Consider the following 25,335-nt stretch of genomic DNA (forward strand, 5'->3'; position numbering starts at 1 on the left):
TATATATTAAACACAAAAAAGAGGAATAGTACAAAGAGTTCCCACAAACCTTTCACCCAAATTCCTTAATTCCTTAATTGTTGATATTTTATAACATTTGCTTTATCTTTGTGCAACATTTACATGCATGCAAAATATACATGTGTATCTGTGTGTGTCTGTGTATATGTCACGTATATCTGTGTGTTCATTTTTTTTTTCTGAACTATTTGAGCAAACTTAATGCCCCCATTACCCTTGAATTTCAAAGTATGATTCCCTGGACAAGAAGTACTAATATTAACATCACCTAGGGACTTGCTGGAAACGCAAATTCTCAGGACTCTCCTACTGAATAGGAAATTCCTGTAGGTGGGGCCCAGCATTGTTTTTTGATAGACCCTCCAGGTGATTCTAATGAATGCTAAAGTTTGAGAACCACTGCTTAGTGTGTATATTTTCTATAAACAAGAACTCTTGCTTAAATATCCCAGTACACTTTTGAAAAGCAAGAAATTACCATTAATATGATACTCCCATCTAAAATAATGCTGCCATTCCTATTCTGTTTCATAGGTTATAATTTGTTGCTATCATTATTTTAATGCTCAGATTGTCCTAGATATAACCAGTGAGAGCCCCTTTTAGCTGGCTTTTGTATCTTTTTTATATATTCCCATCCCATCTTTCTTTGAGAACTTTACTTTGTGGCACAAGATGTTTCAGGATCCTTGATCCTCTTTTACTTTCCTTGCCTCAGCCCTGGAATCTGCCATTTCACCAAATACTACTGGTTCTTTTTATTGGAGAATGGTAATTTAGAAACAAAGACCTAGGTGCCCGGTTTCAGTATTTCTTAGAGTGGACCTAGGACTTCTTCATAACATATGATCATGTCGGTTGTACACTGTAAAACTTGAGGGGAGGGATCATTTGTAAATATTCTTACGGTTCTTGACATACCTCCACCTTGCTTTTGGACAATTTACACTGTCCTAGTACAGTGCTATGATGGATTTCTCCATGTATCCATTTCGCCACACTCTTAGAACATGGGTTATTCTAGTCTTTGTTTTCTACTTAGAGATATTCTAAACCATATTGGCATTTTGTGTGGTAAAGCTAGAGTATAAGCTGTAGACATGAATGTCAGCTCACGGTTTCTCGCTGTATATTGTTCATGACAGGACCTTAAGATTCAGTATCTTTCTGTTCCTAGATCAAGTGAACATATATTTAATATCCTACATGAAATAAAGTACTCTTTTGTATTATAAATAAAAGTATTTCTCTTTCAGAATGTTTTTAAATATCCCAAAGACAGCTATAACAAATAGTAAAACAGATAATAACAGTTTCCATTTTTAGATTAAAAGTTTGGAATGGCCTCTTTTTTTCCATACAGAAAACCAGTGATAGGACCTTCCTATTTCTGAATACTTAACACATTATTCTGATAATATTTATGTCCACTACCTATGCACCTCCTTCAAATAAAGATGACATATAGTTCATAAAAATGGAGGCCAGTCTCAGTCTCAGCTATCAATTAATAATGTTTTTCAAAAATAGCACTCTTTTTTTTTTTTTAAGATTTTATTTATTTATGAGAGGGAGAGAGTATGAGCAGAGTGAAGGGCAGAGAGAGAAGCAGACTCCCCGCTGAGCAGGGAGCCCGATGTGGGGCTCGATCCCAGGACTCCAGGATCATGACCTGAGCCGAAGGCAGACGCCCAACTGACTGAGCCACCCAGGCGCCCCATATCTTTTTTGTTCTTACTTGGTTTATTTTGTAGGTTTCAGGAGGAGAAGATGAAATACAACAACTGCAGAAAGCATTGCTTGATTACTTGGATGAAAACACTGAGACCGATCCTTCACTAGTGGTAGGAACCTTTTCTCCCTTTTTTGGAAATAACACATCAGATTCAAATTGGGTCTGAAAGAAAATTGAGAAGTGTCCTGAAAAGGAAAGTTATTTGGAATACTGATTTTTGAAACAGAAGGGTACTTGATGATCTAAACAAAAAAGAATGATTATAGATTGATTTGTCTCATGAAATTCTGGTAGATATTATATTACACTAAAATGGTGTGACATGGGAAATAGTTAGACATCTTTTCATAGTTATCTTTGAGACTGAGCTAGATCATTGCTTCTCACAGTAGACATGGCCCAGGTTGTGCTTGAGGTGATCTATTAGCATATGAAAAGAAGGTATTAGAATTCCATGTGTATATTTTTAAATACAATCCTTAATTATATTTTTATAATTTTATGTATATTATATATCCAAATTATTAGTATAATAGGTTCGTATATAAAATTTATGAACTGTATGAGGAAACAGTGTGCATGCAGTAGGGTACTTCTTTATTTTTTTTGCTGATGAGATATGCAGTCTAAAGAGATAACTAAGCTTTTCAGCCAACTACTGCTGGTTTTCGGTCTGCATTGAAAGGAACAGATTATAGGTGTGCCTCAGTGTTAAAATATTTCACTAATAACTGGCTGTGTATTTCTTGAAGAAGTAAGGGGGTATTTTGAAAGTTACTAAAGTTTTTACCTTTAGACTTGTATCCTATTGTTCTAAACTTTCCCAGTTGACCTATCTTCTGTATAATTTTACTGCCCTATGTGTGATACTGTCGTTTGTTAAGTAATTGATAGTAGTATTCTAGATTTAATACAACTGTGTTTATCAAATTATCTTTTGACATCATTAATACAAGTGTTAAGACAAAGTAAAATAATAAGTTTTCTATCATTCGATAGTCAAACCTTCCAGCTTTCTTAAAATCTGTTTTTATCTGCTGGAAGTTGCTTTAAAGTACACCTTAATATTTATTCCTGAGAGTGAGCATTTTATCAATGGATTGGAAATTTTGTTACTGATTTCATTTTGAAATTTCGCTAATTTCATCAAGCTCAAGTCTTAATCTATTTTCTTTTCAGTTTTCTCGCAAATTCTATATAGCCCAGTGGTTCCGTGATACAACTCTGGAAACAGAAAAAGCGATGAAAACACAAAAAGATGAAGAATCATCTGAAGGAACACATCATGCGAAGGAAGTTGAGACAACTGGTCAAATCATGCATCGAGCTGAAAACCGGAAAAAGTTTCTTAGAAGCATTATCAAAACCACACCTTCTCAGTTCAGCACATTAAAGTAAGATCCAGAGAGAAAGCATCTTACATTTTCAGTTAGTTATGTCTCTGATACCTATTTATCTTCTTTGCAAAAAAATTAAATAAATAAAAATTTAATGACTTTCTGTTGTAGGATGAACTCTGATACTGTGGACTATGATGATGCTTGTTTGATTGTTCGATACTTGGCCTCTATGAGGCCGTTTGCCCAGAGCTTTGATATTTATTTGACACAGGTAAACTGGACCCGAATTCCTTATGCAATGATATTGGTTTTTCTGATTATGGATATTTGTGGGGTAGTTTATGTCTATTCGTTGTTGAGAACAGATACTTTAAGAGATTATGAAAGTAGCATTTGTTTCTGTGTTCCATATTTGTTAAAGGTCTTTTTTTTTTTTGCTTGACTTTTATGTATTGATTGTTGTTTTACAGATAAATGGGTATATATCTGTATGAATATACATACATGGTGTAGGTAGAATGATGTTGTTACTGAATTACCAAATTATTACTTAAATGATACTAAATATCCTGAATTAGTTACTCATAGCAAGGTTTTAGTAGGGCTACGTGTCCTTGCAAATGAAACATAGCAATAAAAAACCGGTTTAATTGAGAATGCCAGGATAAAGGAAAGGCCCTAGAGTATAGAATGCCTCACTTACTGTACTGACCTTCAAGTTAAAACTTTGGATCAGTAAGATAACATCTTTTACTCATATAAAAGTTAAAGGGATGTAAATACAGTATTTTCATTTCTTTTGCATGTTTTCATGTTATTTTTTGTTAAATGTTATACTAAAATTTTGAAAATATCAATGTTTGCTTGGCAGATCCTTCGAGTTCTTGGTGAAAACGCAATTGCCGTTCGAACAAAAGCAATGAAGTGTTTATCTGAGGTTGTTGCTGTAGACCCCAGTATTCTAGCAAGGGTAAAGAAGAGCACAAATGATTCTTCTTATTTGAGTACTGCATTCAAGTTAAAATATTAGCTCTACTTAGTATAAATTATATTTTCTTCATTTTCCTTTAGCTTGATATGCAACGAGGAGTTCATGGACGATTAATGGATAACTCCACTAGTGTTCGAGAAGCAGCAGTAGAATTATTAGGTCGATTTGTTCTTTGTCGACCTCAGCTTGCTGAGCAGTATTATGATATGCTGATTGAAAGAATATTGGTATGTTTGTTTTGTCATTTTTATTATGATTCATAAATATAATTTTGCCTTTCTAGTATCACATTTTTTTTAATTGTTAAACTAGAAGAGTAGATATCAGTCATGTATTTATATTGCCTAATCTCTATACTGTAGCAACTTTCTAAAGGGGGACATGTTTCTCCCCCCCCAACCCCCAGAAAACCTGTCAATGTTTATTTCACATATCCACCCTAAAGACAGTTTAAACCAGATTGAGAATTAAAAGCTAAGGTTTGTGACCCTAGAGTGCTGACAAGTCAGTGGGTTGGAAGGCAGGGGAAGCTGGCAGGTACTCCTGGTGCCAAGAATCGAATCCAGAAAGCGGTGGCTGGACAGCAAAGTATTGGGCAGATTCTCATCTCCAGTCTCCCAGATTTAGAAAGTAGAAAAAAGGTCCTCCATTCCTACCTTACCTTGAGCTGAGAGTTAAGAGTCCTAATGATTGGACGGAGTGCCAGCAAGGGCAGGAGACACCGATTTCAAACCCACTCAGCCCCAGGCCCAAAGAACTGAAGAAGGGCATGTTTCAAGAGGAGGACTGCTCGATACTGTAAAACAAATCATTGTCGAAAATTGGGCTCCTTTTTTCAAGTAGTACTGCCTTTTAATGGGGCAAGTTTACACTGAGTAAATGATAGGAACTACAATGGCATAAATATTTTGGACAGGAATCTAGAATAAATTTGTATGTATGTATATAAACAAGAAGAACTATTTCATTGAGAGCTAAGTGCAGAATTTTGGTATCTGACTATATTTTTGGATCCTTTGTGTATATCTGCATGTTTCCTTAAAGCTGAATTATGGCAAACTTTAGATACCTGCAAATGAAATGAGAAAGCCATTTGAGTCTTAAGAACAAACTTAAGAAATACTATTCTAAGATATTCTTTTCTTGTATGTCATGGAATTCTCTGGTCCTGAAGCCTTTTCCTGGATAATAAAAGGAAACAGGAAATATTGGCATTACAGAATATCTGTGGAATCTCCACATCACCCACTGTAGGCATACTGACGTCTGTTAACAGAAGTGTGTCAGGCACAGGATTGGGTGTTCCCACAGTGACAAGAGTTTATCACCTTTAGTCTGCTATCAGAATATTATGTGACTGAGAGTTCAAGATAATTTCAGCTTCAACTAGCATAAAATCTTGATTGAAACAGAATTTAAGGAAAGAGTGGAAGAAATTTTTTCCTTTTAGTGCCTTAGTCTTTTCAAGAATGAAAGGCGAAATCAAGAAGATTCTCAAAGCTAATGAACTGACAGCACCTACCCAAGTAGTATATCCTAAAATATTTTCACGATTGTCAGAATGCACAATGGAAATAATTTGTACATTAAGTGTCCAATGCTTTTTATTTATTTTTAAAACTCTTTAATTATGAAAATTTGTGAAGTTAAGAGTTAAGTGCAGTGAACACTCATGTATCTACCACCATATTTCATCTATATTTTTTGCTAAATTAGTTTAAATTAAACATTTTGCTACTTCTTTGGATACTTCAGCCTACCTCTCCAAAAAATGTGGGTACTGCCCTTATAAACAAAAACCATTATCTCACCCAACCAAATTAACAGTCTCTAAATACATCTAATCGGGCGCCTGGGTGGCTCAGTTGGTTAAGCGACTGCCTTCGGCTCAGGTCATGATCCTGGAGTCCCTGGATCGAGTCCCACATGGGGCTCCCTGCTCGGCGAGGAGCCTGCTTCTCCCTCTAACCCTCCCCCCTCTACTCTCTCTCTCTCTCTCATTCTCGCTCTCTCAAATAAATAAATGAATCTTAAAAAATAAAAAATAAATAAATAAATAAATAAATAAATAAATAATATATACATCTAATCACCAGTTTATATTCAAATTCTCCAACTGTCTCAAAAATTGGTGGAAAAAATTTATTTTCTCTTTTTTTTTTTTTTTTAAACAGAATCCAGTCAAAGATCATACTTTGCATTTGATGATCATGTTTTCAAATTTAGAGTATTGGGCGCCTGGGTGGCTCAGTCGTTAAACGGCTGCCTTCGGCTCAGGTCATGATCCCAGAGTCCTGGGATTGAGTCCCACATCGGGCTCCCTGCTCAGCGGGAAGCCTGCTTCTCCCTCTCCCACTCCCCCTGTTTGTGTTCCTGCTCTCGCTGTCTCTGTCAAATAAATAAAATCTTTTAAAAAAAATAAAATAAAATTTAGAGTATTCTCTCTTTTTTATACACTTTCCCCATGACATTGACTCATTTAAACAGGCCAGAGTCAGTCTTGTTATTTCCTCATTTCTTATTAACTATAAGATGATTGGGACAATGGTTCGATTAGATTTAGATTTAACACTTTTGTTAAAAATACTTCATATGCAGGGCGCCTGGGTGTCTCAGTCGTTAAGCATCTGCCTTCGGCTCAGGTCATGATCCCAGAGTCCTGGGATCGAGCCCCGCATCGGGCTCCCTGCTCGGCGGGAAGCCTGCTTCTCCCTCTCCCTCTCCCACTCCCCCTGCTTGTGTTCCCTCTCTCTCTGTGTTTCTCTCTGTCAAATAAATAAATAAAATCTTAAAAAAAAAAAAAATACTTCATATGCTGTTTAAGTGCCACTATTCTAAAAGCTTCATATTTGTTACCCCATTTAATTTTGGTGAGCTTATGTCCTAGTCTCGTGTTCAGTGCTGTTTAATATTTTTGCATGTCTTGGATATCATATTTTAAAAGTAAAACAATATAATAACCCATATTTGTAGTAACAGTAATAAGAAAGCATAGAAAGAAGAAATATATAGACCATCTTTATCATGTTAATAGTCAGTAGACTGCTTGATGGTATTTATTTTCTAATTTCATTTTATCACATTTCATACATCTGAGCAGCTTGATTATTCTGATACTTAAAAATACTTTTCTGTTCTTAGGATACTGGTATCAGTGTCAGGAAAAGGGTAATAAAGATTCTAAGAGACATCTGTATTGAACAACCAACATTTCCAAAAATTACGGAAATGTGTGTAAAAATGATTCGCAGAGTCAATGATGAAGAGGGCATTAAGGTAAGATGAAATGGTGACTACTTTAAAATTCATTTTTCATTAGTGTTTTAAATAATTTAATGTTTATTGTATCTAAATTTTGTTGGTATATATGTAAAATATGACTTACAAAACCTTTACAAGTGAGTCAACATTTTTAGATTATAAATTCAAAAAACACATACTTTCTTACATTTTTATTTCTAGATCTTACATAAATAAAATCTGATCTCAACTAATTGAATTATAATATTTAATGTCATTGTAGTGATTACATTATATGCAGGAAGTTTATTATCAAATTAATTTTCAAGTGGTATGTATTTGGTTTTCTAAGTTAATAAATACTTCTTTGAAAGTTTGATCTTGTTCATTAAAGAATTTATGTGTATATGATTATCCCTGTATTTGCTTTTGTGTTTGTTTTTAGCAACTTCTCCCCAAAAGTAGTAAAAATATTTTTTAGTTTGATCAAAAACATTTGAGGGTATACTATGCAGCTTTCCTAGGCTAGGGATAGTATCACCTGTTTAAAATTTTTACCAATTGAAAAAGATTATAAATTTAAGAAATTGATGATTGTTTTTAAAAACTGAGAAATTCATGCCAAAAATTCATGGTAGTTTATGTTTTGATTAGTTATTTATAGCTTTGTTTGGGACTTTTTTTTTTTTTTTTTAATAAATTCTTTGCCCACCATGGGGCTTGAACTCATGACCCAGAGATCAAGAGTTGCATGCTCTAGTGACTGAACCAGCCGGGTGCCCCAACTTTGTTTTGGGTTTTAATGAGAATTTGGGATTGAGAATTTTGCCATGTTTGTTGTAGTTGTGTAGTTTGAAATTTTCTTTCTTCTAGAAATTAGTAAATGAAACATTCCAAAAACTCTGGTTTACTCCAACTCCACACAATGACAAAGAAGCAATGACAAGGAAAATTTTAAACATCACTGATGTGGTAAGGACTCAAACAAAGGTGTGGTCCCTGTGGGTGCAAACCTAGTTTAGGCCTACCCCCTCATACAAAGAGAGAGACAATGATGAGATACTTGCTTAATCTTGACATTTAATACTACAGTTGACCCTTCAGCTGCACAGGTCCACTTATACACGGATTTATTTCAGTAAATACAGTTTTCTCTTCCTTACGATTTTTTTTACTACTGTTTTCTCTCCTCTAGCTTACTCCAATCCTGTAAGAGTATAGTATATAATACATATATCATACAACATATGTGTTAATCAACTGTTTTTGTTATTGGTAAGGCTTCGGGTCAGCAGTAGGCTATTAAAAGTTAAGTTTTAGGGAAATTAAAGTTATACACAGATTTTCAACTGTGCAAGGGGTCAGCATCCCTAAACCCTGCATTGTTCAGGGTGAACTGTACTTCCCTTACTTTACATTTCTGGAGATACTCAAGGGCTGCAAAGAAGACGAGATTGGTATTTCTACATAACCACTTCTTGGCATTCGTTTACTTACAAGCACTGATACTGAAATTTTCCATATTCCTCCACTGACTGAAAACTGAGAGGGGGAGGAGAAGTGGATGAATAGGTAACAGTAGCTTAGGGATAGCAACCTCAAATGAGATAGTACTTTTTCAGAAAACATGAGTTAAGATTAGTTTCATTATGTTTAATTATACACATAAGCTATAAACTTTTTTGACCCAGAATACTTTTTATGTTTTGAACATAAGTTTTTTACGAGTTCATCTCTGTTTCACTCATGTCTTTTAAATCTGCTACCTAGAAGGAAAATAATAAGCAAACATTTCTATTTGTGTTGTTTTAAACCTTACAGATTTTTCTGACTAATTGAAGTTATAATTCAAAATGTAATATCATATATTTTTTAAGTTTTTATTTAATTCTAGTTAGTTAACATACAGTGTAATAAGAGTTTCCAGTATACAATATAGTGATTCAGCACTTCCATACATCACCCAGTGTTCATCACAACAGATGCACTCCTGAATCCCCCTCACCTATTTCACCCATCCTCCCATCCACCTTTCCTGTAATACCTTATTTAATTTCAATACATTAAACTAATTTCTTGAATATCTTCTAAAGTGTTTTTAAAATAAAATTGTTTAGCATTGGTAAATTATTGGTTTACTAAAAGAACACTTTACTTTAAAAATAATTTTTTAAATGAGAGCATTGAGACATTTATATACCTCAGGCTAAAACATAGCAAAGGTTTGGTTTTTGTTTTTTTTTCAGATTTTTAAATAAATTTCTAATTTTGATAGTTTCACCATATTTTCCCACTTAGGTTGCAGCATGCAGAGATACTGGATATGACTGGTTTGAGCAACTCCTTCAAAACGTGAGTGTTATTTTGACTCCTGATAACAAATAACATGAAATTTAGTAGGTCAGTTCTTTGTAAGCTTTATGATTTAAAAGAACCTTTTCAGTTATTTTTTAAGAATTTGCCTTTTGAGGGAGAACATTTATTATTATTATTATTTCAGTATATTAGGCTGAATGTGTTGGTTAATATCCCTATTTAATCAATTATTCAATTGCCTGTTATAAGTAAGTTTTCTAAATCAGTAATTGAAATTCTGTCTTCTCTGCCGTCCAGATAATTATTTTTTTCTTATCCCTTTAATTTAAATGTTAGACATGAAATCTACAGATTTACAGATTGCGTTAAATACATATTTACATTATTTGACATGTTATAAAAATGTGTAGAATTTCCTATAATAGTATAGAATTAAACCACAATTGCTATTCTTTAAAAATCTCATAATGGAAATGTTTATCTTCCTATGAATTTTTTATTTCAGAAATTTTTAAATAGATAGAAGTACCCATCACCCAGCTTCAAAAATTATCAGCATTTTCCCAATCTTATTTTATCTCTAATCCTACCCCTATATTTTTTTAAATTATTTTTTCTTGTTATAATACTTCTAAAGCAAACCCCATACTTTATATCATTTCACCATAAACATTTTAATGTCTATCTTTAACAGAAATTACTTTAAAAAAGTAACCAGAATATCATTATCATCTATATCAAAATAAACATTAATAAGTTATTCCCTAATATCTAATTACCTATTCAATGTTCATATTTCCCTGATTGTCTCAAAAATGTATTTGTATATTTGGTTTGCAGTTGCTTTGGTTGATATGGCTCTTAAGTCTCTTCTCTTAATCTATGATAGTCGACCCCTCACCTCTCTTTTTTTCATGCCACTTATATGTTTTCCTATAGAATGTCCCACATTCTAGATTTCATAGATGTTTTCCTTCTGGTGTCATTTAAGTTGTTCCTCTATTCACCATTTTTATTTATTTATTTATTTATTTCTGTAGACTCTTAGATCTAGAGCCTTAATAATATTGAAGTTCAGTTTTGGGAGTAGGAGACAAGATACTTCATAGATGATGCTGAATATTACTGCATCACATCAGGAGGCACATGTTTGTTTATCCTACTTTCAGTGATCTTTCAGTTTAGATGTTGTCAGCCTGGTGTACCTATTATAATGAGTTTGTTCATTTTTTTAATATCAGCATAAATGAACAGATTTGTATGTCTTTATATTTTATTTTATTTAGGAGGGGGAAGGGCAGAAGGAGAGGGAGAGAGAGAATCTTTACCAGGCTCCATGCCCAGCGCCAGCCTTTTGCAGGGCTCGATCTCACAGCCCTGAGATCATGACCTGAACCGAAATCAAGTCAGACGTTTAACCAACTGAGCCACCGAGCTGCCCTGTCTTTATATTTAAAATGTTGTAATCATAAGTCTTTTTGAAGTTCAGATTGTTCCATCTTTGCCCAGTGGTAGCCCCTTCAGGTTGGTCTTGTATCCTTTTGATACAACCTTATTACTCTTTTGTAACCTGATCACTTTTTGCCTCTACAAGATGTCCTAGACTCAACTTGCACATTTTCTGCCCCAAACCTGAAATCAGCCATTTTTCCAAAGAGCCCTAATTTGGATTTGGATGCTGCAGATGTTCTTTGCTAATGGGTTATCATAGCTTTGGGCCTTTTCCAGAGGATAGAGCTAAAAAATGTGTATTTTTTAGAAAGGCAAAAATAAATCAAGAATTTATATTGATTGTTTTATTCAAATTTTTTATTATGAAAGTCTATTTCTTTGGTTTTATTCTTTGCTTTAGGCTAAAAATCTTGGTTCCCAAGGAAAGGAACATAATTTCTTACTTGCTTTGTCCTACTATATTAACAATAACATTATTGGATACAGTTTTTAAGATTGCTTTGCGTTTCTTTTTATCTATAGCTTACTAAAGATATATTATTAAAAGTCTATCTTCTTTTTTTTTTTTGAAGGGGGTGGAGGGCCAGAGGGAGAGGGAGAGAGAGAATCTTAAGCGGGCTCCATCTCACAACCCTGAGATCATGACCTGCACCAAAATCAAGAGTCATATGCTCAATTTACTGAGCCGCCCAGGCACCCCATTAAAAGCCCTTCTTGAAATAAATTTTTTCTGTTTGATTATATCAACAATCTATTGTCTAGTTAAGTCCATTTATTTCTGTTTACTTCTGTATGTTTAACGATATTTTTAACAGTCATCAAAATTATTTTCTTGAGGCACAATCAAGATACAGAATATCACCCTTCAAAGCTTCTTTGTGACTCTTTGTAGTTGGTCCTCTTCCCTCGGCCCTGGGAAACCACCTGTCTACTTTTTGTCACTACAGTTATGCCTTTTGTAGAATTTCATATCAGTGGAATCATACATACAACATGTAGTTTTTTTGTGTTTGACTTCTTTTAATTAGCAAAATGTTGCTGGTATACTAATATTTTATTCATTCTTACTGCTGACTATTATTAGTAGTACAGATGTATGGTAATTTCTTTATGAACTCACAAATTTATGGATTTGTGTTTCCAGTTTAGACTTTTCTGAATAATGCTGCCATGAATATTTGTGTGCAAGTTTTTGTGTGGATGTGTGTTTTTATTTTTCTTGGGTAAATTCGTATGAGTGCAATTGCTGGGTCATGTGGTGAGTAAGAAACTGCCAGACTCTTTCCAAAATCGCTGAACCATTTTGTATTTCTACCAGCAATGTTCCAGTGTTCTACATTCTCACCCATACTTGGTTTTGTCATTCTTTTTTTTTTTAATTTTTTATTGTTATGTTAATCACCATACATTACATCATTAGTTTTTGTTGTAGTGTTCCATGATTCATTGTTTGTGCATAACACCCAGTGCTCCATGCAGAACGTGCCCTCTTTAATACCCATCACCAGGCTAACCCATCCCCCATCCCCTCCCCTCTAGAACCCTCAGTTTGTTTTTCAGAGTCCATCGTCTCTCATGGTTCATCTCCCCCTCTGATTTCCCCCCCTTCATTCTTCCCCTCCCGCTATCTTCTTCTTTTTTTTTCCTTAACATATATTGCATTATTTGTTTCAGAGGTACAGATCTGTGATTCAACAGTCTTGCACAATTCACAGCGCTCACCATAGCACATACCCTTCCCAATGTCTATCACCCAGCCACCCCATCCCTCCCACCTCCCTTTGTCATTCATTTTAACTTTAGCCATCTGATGGTGTGCAGTAATACGTTGCTTTTAAAAAAATTTTTAAGATGCCTTTTTTAAACATCTTCATGGTATTTGCTTATGTTCTTCAGTCTATAATATCTTAGGTTCTCTTCCTAAATCATCTTCCATATATCATCTTTTATTTCATAATTTTACATATTTGATATCATTTCCCTCCTAAGTCAAATAATTAGCTGTATATTACAAAGCATTGTGACCATCTTAGTTATATTTATGTCAGCCATTCCAGATGGGACATAATAATTTCTAAAGGACTCTACAACCACATGTTTCATCTGATAATTACAATAAGTGAGTATGAATTAATTGTCACTATCAGAAATGTCATTATTTAGTATTCCAAAAAAGGATCTAAGATAATATCCGTATGTATTATTGGCAAGTTAGAAGCAGAAAGGAGATGACTAGATTTATAATCTCTTAGCAGTAAGTTCTATGTTCTTTATATCTTTACTTTCTAGTCCTCTTTAGCTAGTTGTTCATTCAGTCCTTTCTCCCTATTGTCTAATTTTACTTTAGTTTCTGACAACAGTTTAGTTTATCAGTTACACTGTGACTTTGAGATACAGTCATTAGACTAGCAGAATTTAGTTTAATGAAAGAAATAAAGCTTAAAAATATTTATTATAGATGCATGTAACAGTTATAGCAGTTATAACAACATGTATGCATAACTTTTAAGAGAGGCTAGGAAGGATGTAGAGAATGGACTACTAGAATCATTGGAAATTCTTGAGTCAAGAATAATTAGTGCACATGGGTACGCCTGGCTGGCTCAGTTGGTAGAGCATACAGCTCTTGATCTTGGGGTTGTGAGTTTGAGCCCACACTGGGGGTAGAGTTTAAAATATATATATATATTTTTTTTTTTAATATATAATTAAAGAATTATATATATATATTTTTAAAGAATAATTAGCACACTTCGGGCGCCTGGGTGGCTCAGCTGGTTAAGTGTCTGCCTTCCTCTCGGATCATGATCCCAGGGTCCTGGGATTGAGCCCCACATCGGGCTTCCTGCTCAGTGAGGAGCCTGCTTCTCCCTCTCTTGCTCTCCTGCTTGTGTTCCCCCCTCTCTCTCTATCAAATAAATAAATAAAATCTTAAAAAAAAAAATAATTAACACACTTCAACTATTTCCACATGAGCTCATATACACATTCCACTCCATCCAGTTTCCACTATTTCTCATTTTTATTATTTGTATGTTGAGTGAGTTTATGGATCAGTGATTCTCAACTCATGGAATGTGGTTTGTTTGTTTTTTTAGGGAAACTTAGAGTACTATAGCTTCAAAATCAGACATGCACCAAACTGTCCACCAACTAAATAATTTTGTTAATATGTTATATATACATACACACTTTAAATGTATGCAGATTCATTGCCTTCATAACCTTTAATGAATTCATAGCTTTTTTTGCCATTTTTCAGTAGCATGTGAAAGAAAAATTTCTATCATGAAAGTCCTTGCATTTTTTTATTTCTATAAAGTAGTCTAATTTAAACCACTATCATATCCCTATGACAGGTACACAAAAATTGAATTGATTTTCTAGTGCCACTCATTTTCATTGCTTATGAACCAAGACTATGGTCCTTTTTTAATTTATAAGAAAATAACAGGTGGGGCGCTTGGGTGACTCAGTGGGTTAAGCATCTGCCTTGGGTTCAGGTCATGATCCCGGAGTCCTGGGATCAAGCCCCATGTATGTCGGGCTCCCTGTTCAGGTGGGAGTCTGCTACTCTCTCTCCCTCTACCCCTCTCCTCCCCGACATGTGCTCTCTCTCAATGCGCCTGCTCTCTCTCTCTTTCTCAAATAAATGAATAAAATCTTTAAAACAGAAAATACAGGTAGTTGAAAAAACTTGAATAACCTATATTTCATGTGTTCCTGGTCTTTGTAATCTAAAACAAGATGTCCTTAAAGTTTAGTCAAATACTCTATCAACCATTGAATGAATAGGAAAATTGGTATATTCATGTAATTTAACAGTACCCTACATCTTAAAGGAAGAGACTACTGAAACATACAGCAACTTAGATGAATAATAATAACATTACACAGAGTGAAGAAGACTTACACAGAAGAGTACATATTCTGATTCCATTTATATAAAATTCTAGGAGAGGCAAAAACTAGTCTGTATTGGAAAAATTCAGAAGAGTGGTTGCAGAGGGCCAGGGATTGACATGGAAGGGTCATGTACTAAGGTTCTCCAGAGAAGCAGAACTAACAAGATACCGAGAGGAGAGAGAAAAGGTTTTAATTGGCTCATGCAATTGTGGAGGCTCTTAAATCCCAAAATCTGCTGTCTGCAAGCTAGAAGTCCAGAAAAGCTACTGGTGTAGTTCAGTCTGTGTCTGAAGGCCTGAACCAGGGTAGCCAATGGTATAAATCCCAGTTGGAGTGCAAGAGAAAACTGATGTCCCAACTCAGACAGAGAATAGTCGGTTTCTTCCTTCCTCCACCTTTTGTTCTATTCAGGCCCTCAATGGCTTGTGTGATACCCACCCAAATTAGAGAGGATGGTCTGCTTTACTGCGTCCACCAATTCAAATGTGAATTTCATCTAGAAACATCCTCACCAATATCCAGAAGTAATATTTAGCCAAATAACTGGGCATTCCATGGCCCAGTCAAGCTGACACATAAAATTAACCATCACAAATCCACTTTGTCAACTTGGCACCTATATACATCTCTTTAACCATACTTCATTTCCAAAAAACAGTAACAAGGTCATAGTTCCACCTAACATGATACAGCTATCCTGCATACAACCGAAAATGCACTAACCTCTTTCCCAGGAGAAAAAATTAAGTCCTTGAGTGATATTTACTCTTCTCCTTGATATCCCATGACTTAAATATACTATGATATGAAGTCAGTACCTCTTATGTTCTATGGTAAGGGAATAAGAGGAAAAAATTAAGTAGAAAATGCTCATGACAGTTAAAGTTTTTGTTTCTATACCTTGTAATGTGTTCATGGCTGCGTTCTTCTGCCCACTGTCTATTCCCTTTCCCTTCAACAAGGACCTCACCTGGTCTTGGTTCATAGTGGGGTGACCCATGACTTCATTCCTGAACGGTCTGTACCACTAGTAGTCCTGCCTGGGTTGGGTTGGTATAGTCTTCCATTGACCTTAATCACAGGAGATGGTAATACTAAGAGTTGCCCTGAGGGATCTCCTATATTCCAGACATACTCTTCCTTACCTCCATTATAGAGTAGTAGTCTAGTCAGTCACTCCAGCCAGTACCCTAATCCCTTCCTTGCCTGTTGATTCAGAGGCATGAGGAGCCCAAAGTAGTTGGTTGGTAATCTTAACTTCCAATTCAGTGGGATCATTGTTGTGTCTCCTGGTGGAAGCTCCTTCTGGAACTAAAACCTCTAGGTCAGCAAAGCATAAAGTTGCCAGAAGCAAAAATTTTGCTAGCGGGTCACTAGAGGTAATAGTGAGTGATGCCACTCCCATTTCCACCCCTTGCAGATTTCTGGTCTGTGAATCCTGGTTGTGGGCTAAACAGCTCCAAATATTGGATGCTGATTCAGAGCATATAGAGCCTTCTGGAGAATCTTGCCCCAGCCATGCAAGATATTGCCATGTATCTGGTGCTATATGTAACTCTTCAAAAGTCTATTCCATGTTCTATAAGCCACTTGCTTCATTGATCAAAAGTAATTCTGTGTAGAATACCATGACAGTAAATAAGGCATTCTATAAATCTACAGGTAGTAGTTTTGGCAGGAGCACTGCATGCAGGGAAGGCAAGTCTGTATCCAGAGTGTCTGTTCCAGTAAGAACAAAATGCTGCCTGTCTACTGCACAGGCCAATTAAGTGAGTTGAATGAGAAGGTAGTGTGAATTACCGTCTCTGCATCCTTCAAGTCTTTGATGATAGTACTAATCTTGACAGCCCCTCCAGTAATGTAGTATTGCTTTCAATATACTATTTTCCTGGGTAGAAGCATTCCTCGTGGCTTCCACTTGGCCTTTCCCACCATAATAGCCCTCACTGCATGGATCAAAGAACCAATGTGGGGATTCTGTCAGCTGCTGCGTATATCTATTCCAATTTTTCATTTTGGTACTGAGAAATAATCACAGGATGTGTTTGGGGACCCACTGGACTCAATGTGAAACAGACCAGAGTTATACCTCCATTGACCACAAGACCTCCAAACTCCACCTCTACCCTAAAGGAACCTTTAGGGTCTCCTGGAATTAGTGCCAGCTCAGAACCAGCATCTAATAATCCCTAAAAGGTCTGATCATTTCCTTTTCTCCAATGTACAGTTAACCTGATGAAAGACCATAGGTCCCTTTGGGGAAGGTTAGGGAAAAAATTAACAGTATATTTTCCATAGAGTATGGGACTCCTTCCTCAAGAGGATTCCTCAGAGAATGCTGTGGACAGAATGTTTGTGTGTCTCCAAAATTCATATGTTGAAGCCTAATCCCTAGTGTGATACAAAGGTGGGGCCTTTGGGAGATGATTAGATCACAAGGGTGGAGCCCTTGTGAATCAGATTAATGCCCTTCTAAGAAGAGACACAAGAGAGATGATCTCTCTCTGCTCTCTGCCATATAAGTATACAAGAAGACTGTCATCTGCAGGCTAGGAAAAGGATCTTCACCAGATGATGCTGGCACCTTGGTCTTAGATTTCCTAACTTCCAGAGCTGTGAGAAATAAATTTCTGTTTAAGTCACCTAGTCTATAGTATTTGTTATAGCAGCCCAAGCTAAGACAGAAATTGGTACCTAAAAGTAAGATGCGGCTGAAAACAAATAATGTGGAAGTGGCTTTGGAACTGGATAATATGTAGAGATTAGAAGAGTTTTGATGTGCATACTAGAAAAAGCTGATATTTCAAGAGACATTGAAAGGCAATTCTGGTGAGGGCTCAGAGAGAAAAGAAGCTGTAGAGAAAGCTTTTGTCTTCTTAGAGAATACATATAATCATGTACAGAATGTTGGTAGAAGTACCGACAGTAAAGGCCATTCTGATGGGGTCTCAGACGGAAATGAGAAACATGCTATTGGACAACAGAGCTGTCTTTGTTATAAAGTGGCAGAGAACTTGACTGAATTGTGTCCTTGTTCTAGTGTTTTGTGAAAGGTAGAACTTCAAGCATGAAATTGGATATTTAAGCTGAGGAGATTATTCTAAAGTGTTGAAGGAGCAATTTGGTTTTGTTTATAATCAAATACTGTCCATCAACCAGTGAATGAGTAAAAATACTGATATATCCACACAGTTTCATAGTATTCCACATCATAAAGGAACAAACTGTTGATAATACAACTTAGGTGAATAATAAAAACATTATGCAGAGTGAAGGAAGCCTCACACAGAAGAATACATGTTCTGATTCCATTTATATGAAGTTCTAGGAGAGTCAAAATTAATCTGTATTGGAAAAACTCAGAAGAGTGATTGCAGGGGGTCAGGGATTGATTGGGAAGTAACATGAGGGAACTTTTCAAGGATGATGGTAAAAGCCTCTATCAGTGGTTCTAAAAGTTACTGAGATTTAATCTGCAACTTGTTAGATATACGAATTCTAAGGCTTTACCCCAGTAATTCTGAGGGTGGGCCCACCATTCTATATTTTATAGTCTCTCCAGATGATTCTGATATAAGCTAAAGATGTAGATCACTGTTCTGTATTTTGATAGGAGTTTGAGTTCTAATGGCGAATGCACTTAATGAAACTGAGGAAATGAACACTAAAGATTTGTACATTTCCTTTTGTGTAAATTTTATCTCAAAGGGAAAAAAAGAGTATGCCGTTTACAATTTACTTTGAAATACATCAAAAATAAGATGGATACAGATGTGTGTGTATGTATACATGTGTATACATATATACATGCACTTATGCATATATAAGCATACGGCTGGCTTAACATCAGTGTGTATGTATGATTTAACACTAAAGAAGAAGAAATAAGTAATCATTCCAGGGAACACAGGAAAAATTTTTGATAAAATGTAATAACTTTGAATGATAACTTCTAATAAACTAGGAATAAAATCTGACAGAAAATAACTATAAACCTAAAATGAAAATCATGCAAAATGGGAATATGTTTAGAGATCTCATCAAAATAAAAAATAGTCGTCAAGGGACACCTGGCTGGCTCAATCGGTAGAGCATGCTACTTTTTATCTCAGGGTCGTGAGTTCAAGCTTCATGCTGGGTGTGGAGCCTGCTTTAAAATAAATAAATAAAAGAAAAAAATAGTCCTCAGATATGTTGAGGTGATTGTAAAATATATGTGGAAAAGCAGAGAACTAAAAATAATTGTCATTTCTAAGGACTTATTTTTAAAGATGCAGTAGTTAAGGTAGTGTGGTACTAAATATACCAATAGAACAAGATGGAGAGCCCAAAAATAAGCCTCCACATATTTAGGATGTACTTATAAAATAGAAGTGGCACTGCAGTTAATGGGGAAAGAATGGAGCTCTCAGTAAATGGGGCTGGAACAATTGGCTATCCATAAGGTATTTTGTTTTTTTTTTTTTTTAAGAATTGATTCCTACTTCTGGAGCCCCTTGGTGGCTCAGTTGGCTAGGTGTCCAACTCTTGGTTCCTGCTCGGGTCATGATCTCAGGGTCATGAGATCGAGCCCCATGTCAGGCTCCGTGCTCAGTGGGGATCCTGCTTGAGATTCTTTCTCCCTCTCCCTCTGCCCTTCCCCCTACCTACCCCCGCACCCGCGTGCGCACGCACTCTCTCTCTCTCTCTCAAATTTCTTAAAAAAAAAAAAAAGAATTGATTCCTACTTCACTCAGTAATCACCTCCATATAGATTAAAGAAAATCTTTAAAACCTTTAGAAGATAATATATGTGAATATATTTTTGACCTTTCTGTAAGGAAAGATTTCTTCAGTTCCAAAACCATTAACCTTAAAAGATTGATAAATTTCACTGTGTTGAAAGGGAGTACATTTCTGAATCAAAAGACATCTTAAAGCAAAAACACAAGTCACAAAGTGGGAAACGATACTTGACACACATGAAACATGGAAAAAAGGATCATTATTAAGCATATGTGAAGAACTCCTCTTCTATAAACTAACATAAGGCAAGAGTCCGAGTAGGAAAATAAGTAAAAGTCATGAATAGGCATTTCATATGAGAAATAGCACATATGGCCTATACAGTGTTCAACTTCATTAATAATACGGAAAATACAAATCAAGACTATGTTTTACATTCGATTGGCAGAAATTGAGAAGTCAGATGATAACAAATAATGGAAAAGAGATGGATTAAACAGTATCTCTTAAACTATTAATACTACAACCAATTTGAAAAAATACAGCATAAAATTGAACAGTTATATAACCTGTGACCTAACAATTCCACTTCAAGTATATACCCAAGAAAATCTTGCATATGTGTGCCAGGAGACAAATAAAAGAATGCTCATTATGCCACTAAAAAGTGTAATTAACCTGTCTTCAGAATAGCTAAATTAATTGCAGTATGGACACACAGTAGCCTGTTGCTTATCAGTTAAAATGAATAAAATACAGTCATTTGCAACAACCTGGATTACAGTTAGGGACATAATGTTGAGTGAACAAGGCAAGTCCAGAAGACTGCATCTAGCATGATACCTTTTAGAAAGTTGAAAATCAGGCAAAACTATAAACAGTATACAGCTTACACAATTTTTTTAAGCAAGGAAATTATAAAATTCCTGATAGTGGTTACCTTGAAGTGACACAGGAAAGTGGAATAAGGGAAGGAACACATTGGGAAAATAAAAGTCCATGGAAATATTCTTGTTCTTGAGTTGGGTTCATAGTACAATATTTTTATAAGTAAACAAAAGAGCACATAGCAGTATTAATGGTGTGTCATGAACCAAAATCTAGGATTTATACTTTTGTGTATACTTGATCTCTTGGAGAGGGGAAAGAAAAAATAAGGAAGAGGAGATTGTTTTCTGCTCCTGCCTGGAAAAGGCTAGCATGTGATTTTAGTAGCTGCTTAAGGAATTGAGTTATGGAGTAGGACAAGTAGAATTTGCTGTACAGGGTTGAAACTGAAAATTGGAATTTTCTTTTTTGATTTATTTAAATTGAAGAGGATGGGGCAACATATGTGTTATGTTATACTGATTGCTGTCAATTGTTTTAATCATTTGTGCATCTTGTAGTGAAAGTTTAAACTTGAGCTATCCAGTACTAGCCACATGTGTTTTTTTAACTTAATTTGAATTTTTGTTTTTATTTGATTTTAATTCTTCAGTCATACTACCAACATTTCACGTGTTTAGTAGCTGCATATGTCTTGTGGCAACCATATTGGACAGCACAGATAAAGAACATTTCCATCACTGCAGCAAGTTATATTGGACAGCACGGGAACTCTTCATGAAAATCAAATACACATTTCAACTTCTTTAATATCTCCAGAGTTGTATTAACTAGTCTGCATTAACAAAACAAATACACCGTAGATGACTTTACAATTGACCTATGATTATAAAAGTTTGAACTTGTTTTATTTTTTGGCTATAGTTAGACTGATCTTTTCTCCTCATCTCATCATTCCTAACACTTTTCTTACATTGTTTATTAATAAGTTGGCAAAGGATAATACAGAAAAGAAATCTAGCTTATGTTTTATAATTATAAAATTGAAGGTGCAATTCAGATGAAGTTACAATTATATAAAAAAAAATGTAATTAACTCATACTTTTTTGAGCTATCAAAGGACTTGAAATAATGAAGAATGGAATTCTAATTCTTTAAAATAATCCAGCTAGCACTGAGCATTAAGGAAGGTCACCTTTCTCATTTCTCTCATATCCTACCTCAGGTCCTACACACAGCAGTTTAAATACTTCATACTAACATTGTTTGAAAGTATTTATAAATTACTGGTTTATAAGATATTTTAAAACATTTGCTCTATATTTTTTGTTTATTTATTTGCATTTTCCATATTAATTGTTAATGACAAACTGAAAAGCTTTTTATGGACACATTTAATGCATTTATATTATTATTGCCTAATGAATAATTATACCGGGATTTTTTTTTTTTATATATATACATATATAGTTGTTGAAGTCTGAAGAGGATTCCTCATATAAACCTGTGAAGAAAGCTTGTACTCAACTTGTTGATAACCTAGTTGAGCACATTCTTAAATATGAGGAATCTCTAGCTGGTAAGACATTTTATATATTGGTCATTAAGTTGATTTTGTAAGATATTTTAAAATACTTTGGGCACATTTCTCAATTTGCTTTTGGTTCTGCTTAGCCTAATAATTAACTACTTCACTTTTAAATGAAGGGGGTTTTTTGTTTGATGTTGAATCCTAGATTATATTGTTTAGGTTGACTAAGATTATCTAGAGCAGTATAATAAAAGCATAGGCCTCATCTCTTCTACATCTTTCAGTAGCATATAATTTTAGATGTTATGTTGAACAGACATAAAAGTCCAGGTGCTAATATGTATTTAGCTAGTTGCACTCATCCAAAAACTGTTTGATATCTCTTAAATGATATAAAATTTTCTCTCAAAATGAAATTGTTTTAACTATGATAAAAATGTTTTTAAAAGATTTGTAGTACATTCCTAATATCATTTATAATTGTTATATAAAATGTATTTAATCTTGAGCTAGATAAAACGGTTAATATTTTTTAAATTGACAAATTCCTTAAATACTTAATACTTTATATTATCTATTACATTATTTACCAGTCACAAATTTGAAGTTATTAATCAGAATATAAGTAATCATATAAAACTGTAAAAGTAATAATTGATAATCTATTGCTTAAAGCACCCAAGACTAACATTACTTCCCATGTCCTAATGTACATTGATGAGAAACAATAGTCAGCCTTGGTCATTCTCCAGAATTGGGAGCCTCACAGAGGTACCATTATGGCACCTAAGGAAATTGTTGATATCCTTTATATTTTTTACGCAGTTTCTTTTCTTTAATTTTTTTTTTCATTTTCCATGTGTACCTCTTTTTCTTTTTACCTCCTAGTTCTGTTTCCCCTATTTTTGCCTATCCTAGATTTTAAGGGTGATACTGTTGTCAGTGTTGAAAAATTGCTGATCTCTTCTAAAAACTGATTTGCCTCCTAAGAACCACTGTATCTCCTAACTAGCAGCATTTTCCTCCCACTGGAGCAGTAGTTTGTTTACCTTTCTGATATAGCACTGGTCCAGCTTCTTAATTTGTCACTGCAGTCTTTTAACATTCTTCTACCATGGTAGCATCTCTTTTTTTCCCAGTACCCTCAAACACAGTATCACCTCAGCTAATTTGTTTTTGTCCCCCTTTGCTAACTCTCCCATACTTACTTCCATCCATTTTTAGATATAAGCAACACCATGTTTATTCCCAAAAACCCATCCCTAAACTTAGCTTCCATTCTACTTTTTAACTTCAGTCCTACACCCCTTAGTGTAAAATTTGCCTTCCATAGCACAGCCTCTTTGTCTTTTATACTTAATATATGTAATATGTATAATAAAAGAAAAAAATGTAGGAAGTCTAGCATCATAAGAAATGCTAATCTTTTATTGAAGCATGTACTAAATCAATTCAGGGGGTGATATTGAGTAATTTAAATAATTGTAATTTCCACTGCCTTGTCATATTTTAGTATCTTATTTCTGTTTTTCCAGACTCTGACAATAAAGGTGTGAATTCTGGAAGATTGGTAGCTTGCATAACCACTTTGTTCTTATTCAGCAAAATAAGACCTCAGCTCATGGTTAAACATGCCATGACTATGCAGCCATACCTTACCACTAAATGTAGTGTAAGTATAGAGCTGTCCTACTTTTCTGTCTTACCATGTAGTAAGTATTTTCAATTTAGAGTTCACATTGTGTCGTCCACAGCTTCACTGACTGATCAACTGTGTCATGTACTCAAATATATGTTCTAATATTTGTGGCAAGTTATCTACAGACATCATTTTTCTGATGTATTATATTGTTTTTATTTTATTTTTTTCTGATGTATTATAAATGAAGTTCAGACTTCATTTCCTCCATAAGCTCCTCAGGTCAAACCCTCAGTAAATGCTTACTAAATGTTGTAACTACTGCTAAGACCTCAAAGGTGAATGAGGCAGAGTTCCTCTCATTGAGAAATTTACTGTCTTTGGGATTCTAAATTTGCTTTTCATTTGTCATTTCAATATATTTTCTTATGAGTATATCATACTTACTTTATAATACATCAGTATGTTGAATATGGAAAATCTAGTCAATCAGAGATGTTAGGTGGTGGTTTTAAGTTAATGTTGCACGTACTCTGTTTTTCGAAGATTAAATGTGAAAATCAAATAAAACATTGCTCATGTAAAATAGTCCAGCAATTTATATGACAGGATGGTGAGTTAAGTGGCTTATTATAAACACTAAATTTTGAAGTAGTCTAAGAACTTTAAAATGTAAATAATTTTTTTACTTACTATGTTCCCAGTGTTCCTAAGGAACTAATTTTAACGTTTTCTCTATTAGATTTGCTTTGCTGCTAAGGTCTCATTTTTTGGTGATCTAAATTAACAAGTTCTAGATGAAAAACCTGAGAAATTTTAACTGCGGAAAGTACCAGAAGATAAATATATAAAAACAACATATAATACTTCTGGGATCCTAATTCTGTCTTCAGGGCTTGTATTAGATCCAGAAACAAATTGATTAATATGTAATCTATGCCAGTAATAATAGCTAATATTTATTGAGCACAGTGCCAAGTACTATGGAGAATTTTACATGCATTAGCTCATTTACCTTGTGAAGTAGGTATCGTTACTATCTCAGTTTTACAGATAAGAAACTAAAGCTTTGAGAATATAAATGACTTGCCCAGTGTCACACGGCTGACCAGTCCCAAAGCTAGAATTTAACCCCATGTCTGTTTTGCTTCTAAGAACTAGTCTATAATACAACTTGCATGAATAGACCTTGCTTGAACCAATATTACTTTGAAGCAAGATTACTTTGAAAACATTTTGTATAATTTTTATGTGTGTGTGTGTGTACACATGTATGCGCATATGTATTTTTTTAATCATGTCAGACAGGTAATGTGCCGAGGTTGTAACAAGGTTTGAGGGAGGCACATGTCCATAACAGTGTGAACACCCTACCATCATGCTCATGAACTAAAAAGGATCTATAAATATATTTTTTATTTAATCCTGTGGGTATGCTAAAGGGAAGGATGAATGTTGGAAAGTCTTATACACATACACACAAAGTTTTATATAAATAAGGCCATCTCCTATATGCTAGACAGATTTAAATTTTTTTGTTTTCTGTATCCTACCTCCCTCCATCTTTATTCTTCTTCATCTCAGGATGAACAACCTGGAGTATACTTACA

General features: G+C 34.6%; 1 protein-coding gene and 1 non-coding gene across 6 annotated transcripts in view; one reads left to right on the top strand and one right to left on the bottom strand.

Moving 5' to 3' along the window:
- The window catches only part of NIPBL (NIPBL cohesin loading factor), a 200,222-nt gene that overhangs the window by 155,423 nt on the left and 19,464 nt on the right, over nucleotides 1–25,335 (top strand). For all 5 annotated transcript variants that reach the window (XM_036074669.2, XM_078066647.1, XM_078066650.1 and 2 more), the window contains 10 exons: nucleotides 1,776–1,865; nucleotides 2,936–3,150; nucleotides 3,265–3,367; nucleotides 3,968–4,066; nucleotides 4,168–4,314; nucleotides 7,229–7,363; nucleotides 8,201–8,299; nucleotides 9,626–9,679; nucleotides 22,026–22,134; nucleotides 23,622–23,758. In XM_036074669.2, coding sequence (XP_035930562.2) covers nucleotides 1,776–1,865; nucleotides 2,936–3,150; nucleotides 3,265–3,367; nucleotides 3,968–4,066; nucleotides 4,168–4,314; nucleotides 7,229–7,363; nucleotides 8,201–8,299; nucleotides 9,626–9,679; nucleotides 22,026–22,134; nucleotides 23,622–23,758 — 1,188 coding nt within the window. The remainder of the gene's footprint in view (nucleotides 1–1,775; nucleotides 1,866–2,935; nucleotides 3,151–3,264; nucleotides 3,368–3,967; nucleotides 4,067–4,167; nucleotides 4,315–7,228; nucleotides 7,364–8,200; nucleotides 8,300–9,625; nucleotides 9,680–22,025; nucleotides 22,135–23,621; nucleotides 23,759–25,335) is intronic.
- On the bottom strand, nucleotides 25,024–25,125 carry LOC118524462 (small nucleolar RNA U13). Its single transcript, XR_004911626.1, has one exon. It is a non-coding gene; the product is annotated as a small nucleolar RNA U13 (small nucleolar RNA).

The sequence above is a fragment of the Halichoerus grypus genome, chromosome 2, assembly GCF_964656455.1.
Source record: "Halichoerus grypus chromosome 2, mHalGry1.hap1.1, whole genome shotgun sequence".
NCBI classification, from domain to species: domain Eukaryota; kingdom Metazoa; phylum Chordata; class Mammalia; order Carnivora; family Phocidae; genus Halichoerus; species Halichoerus grypus.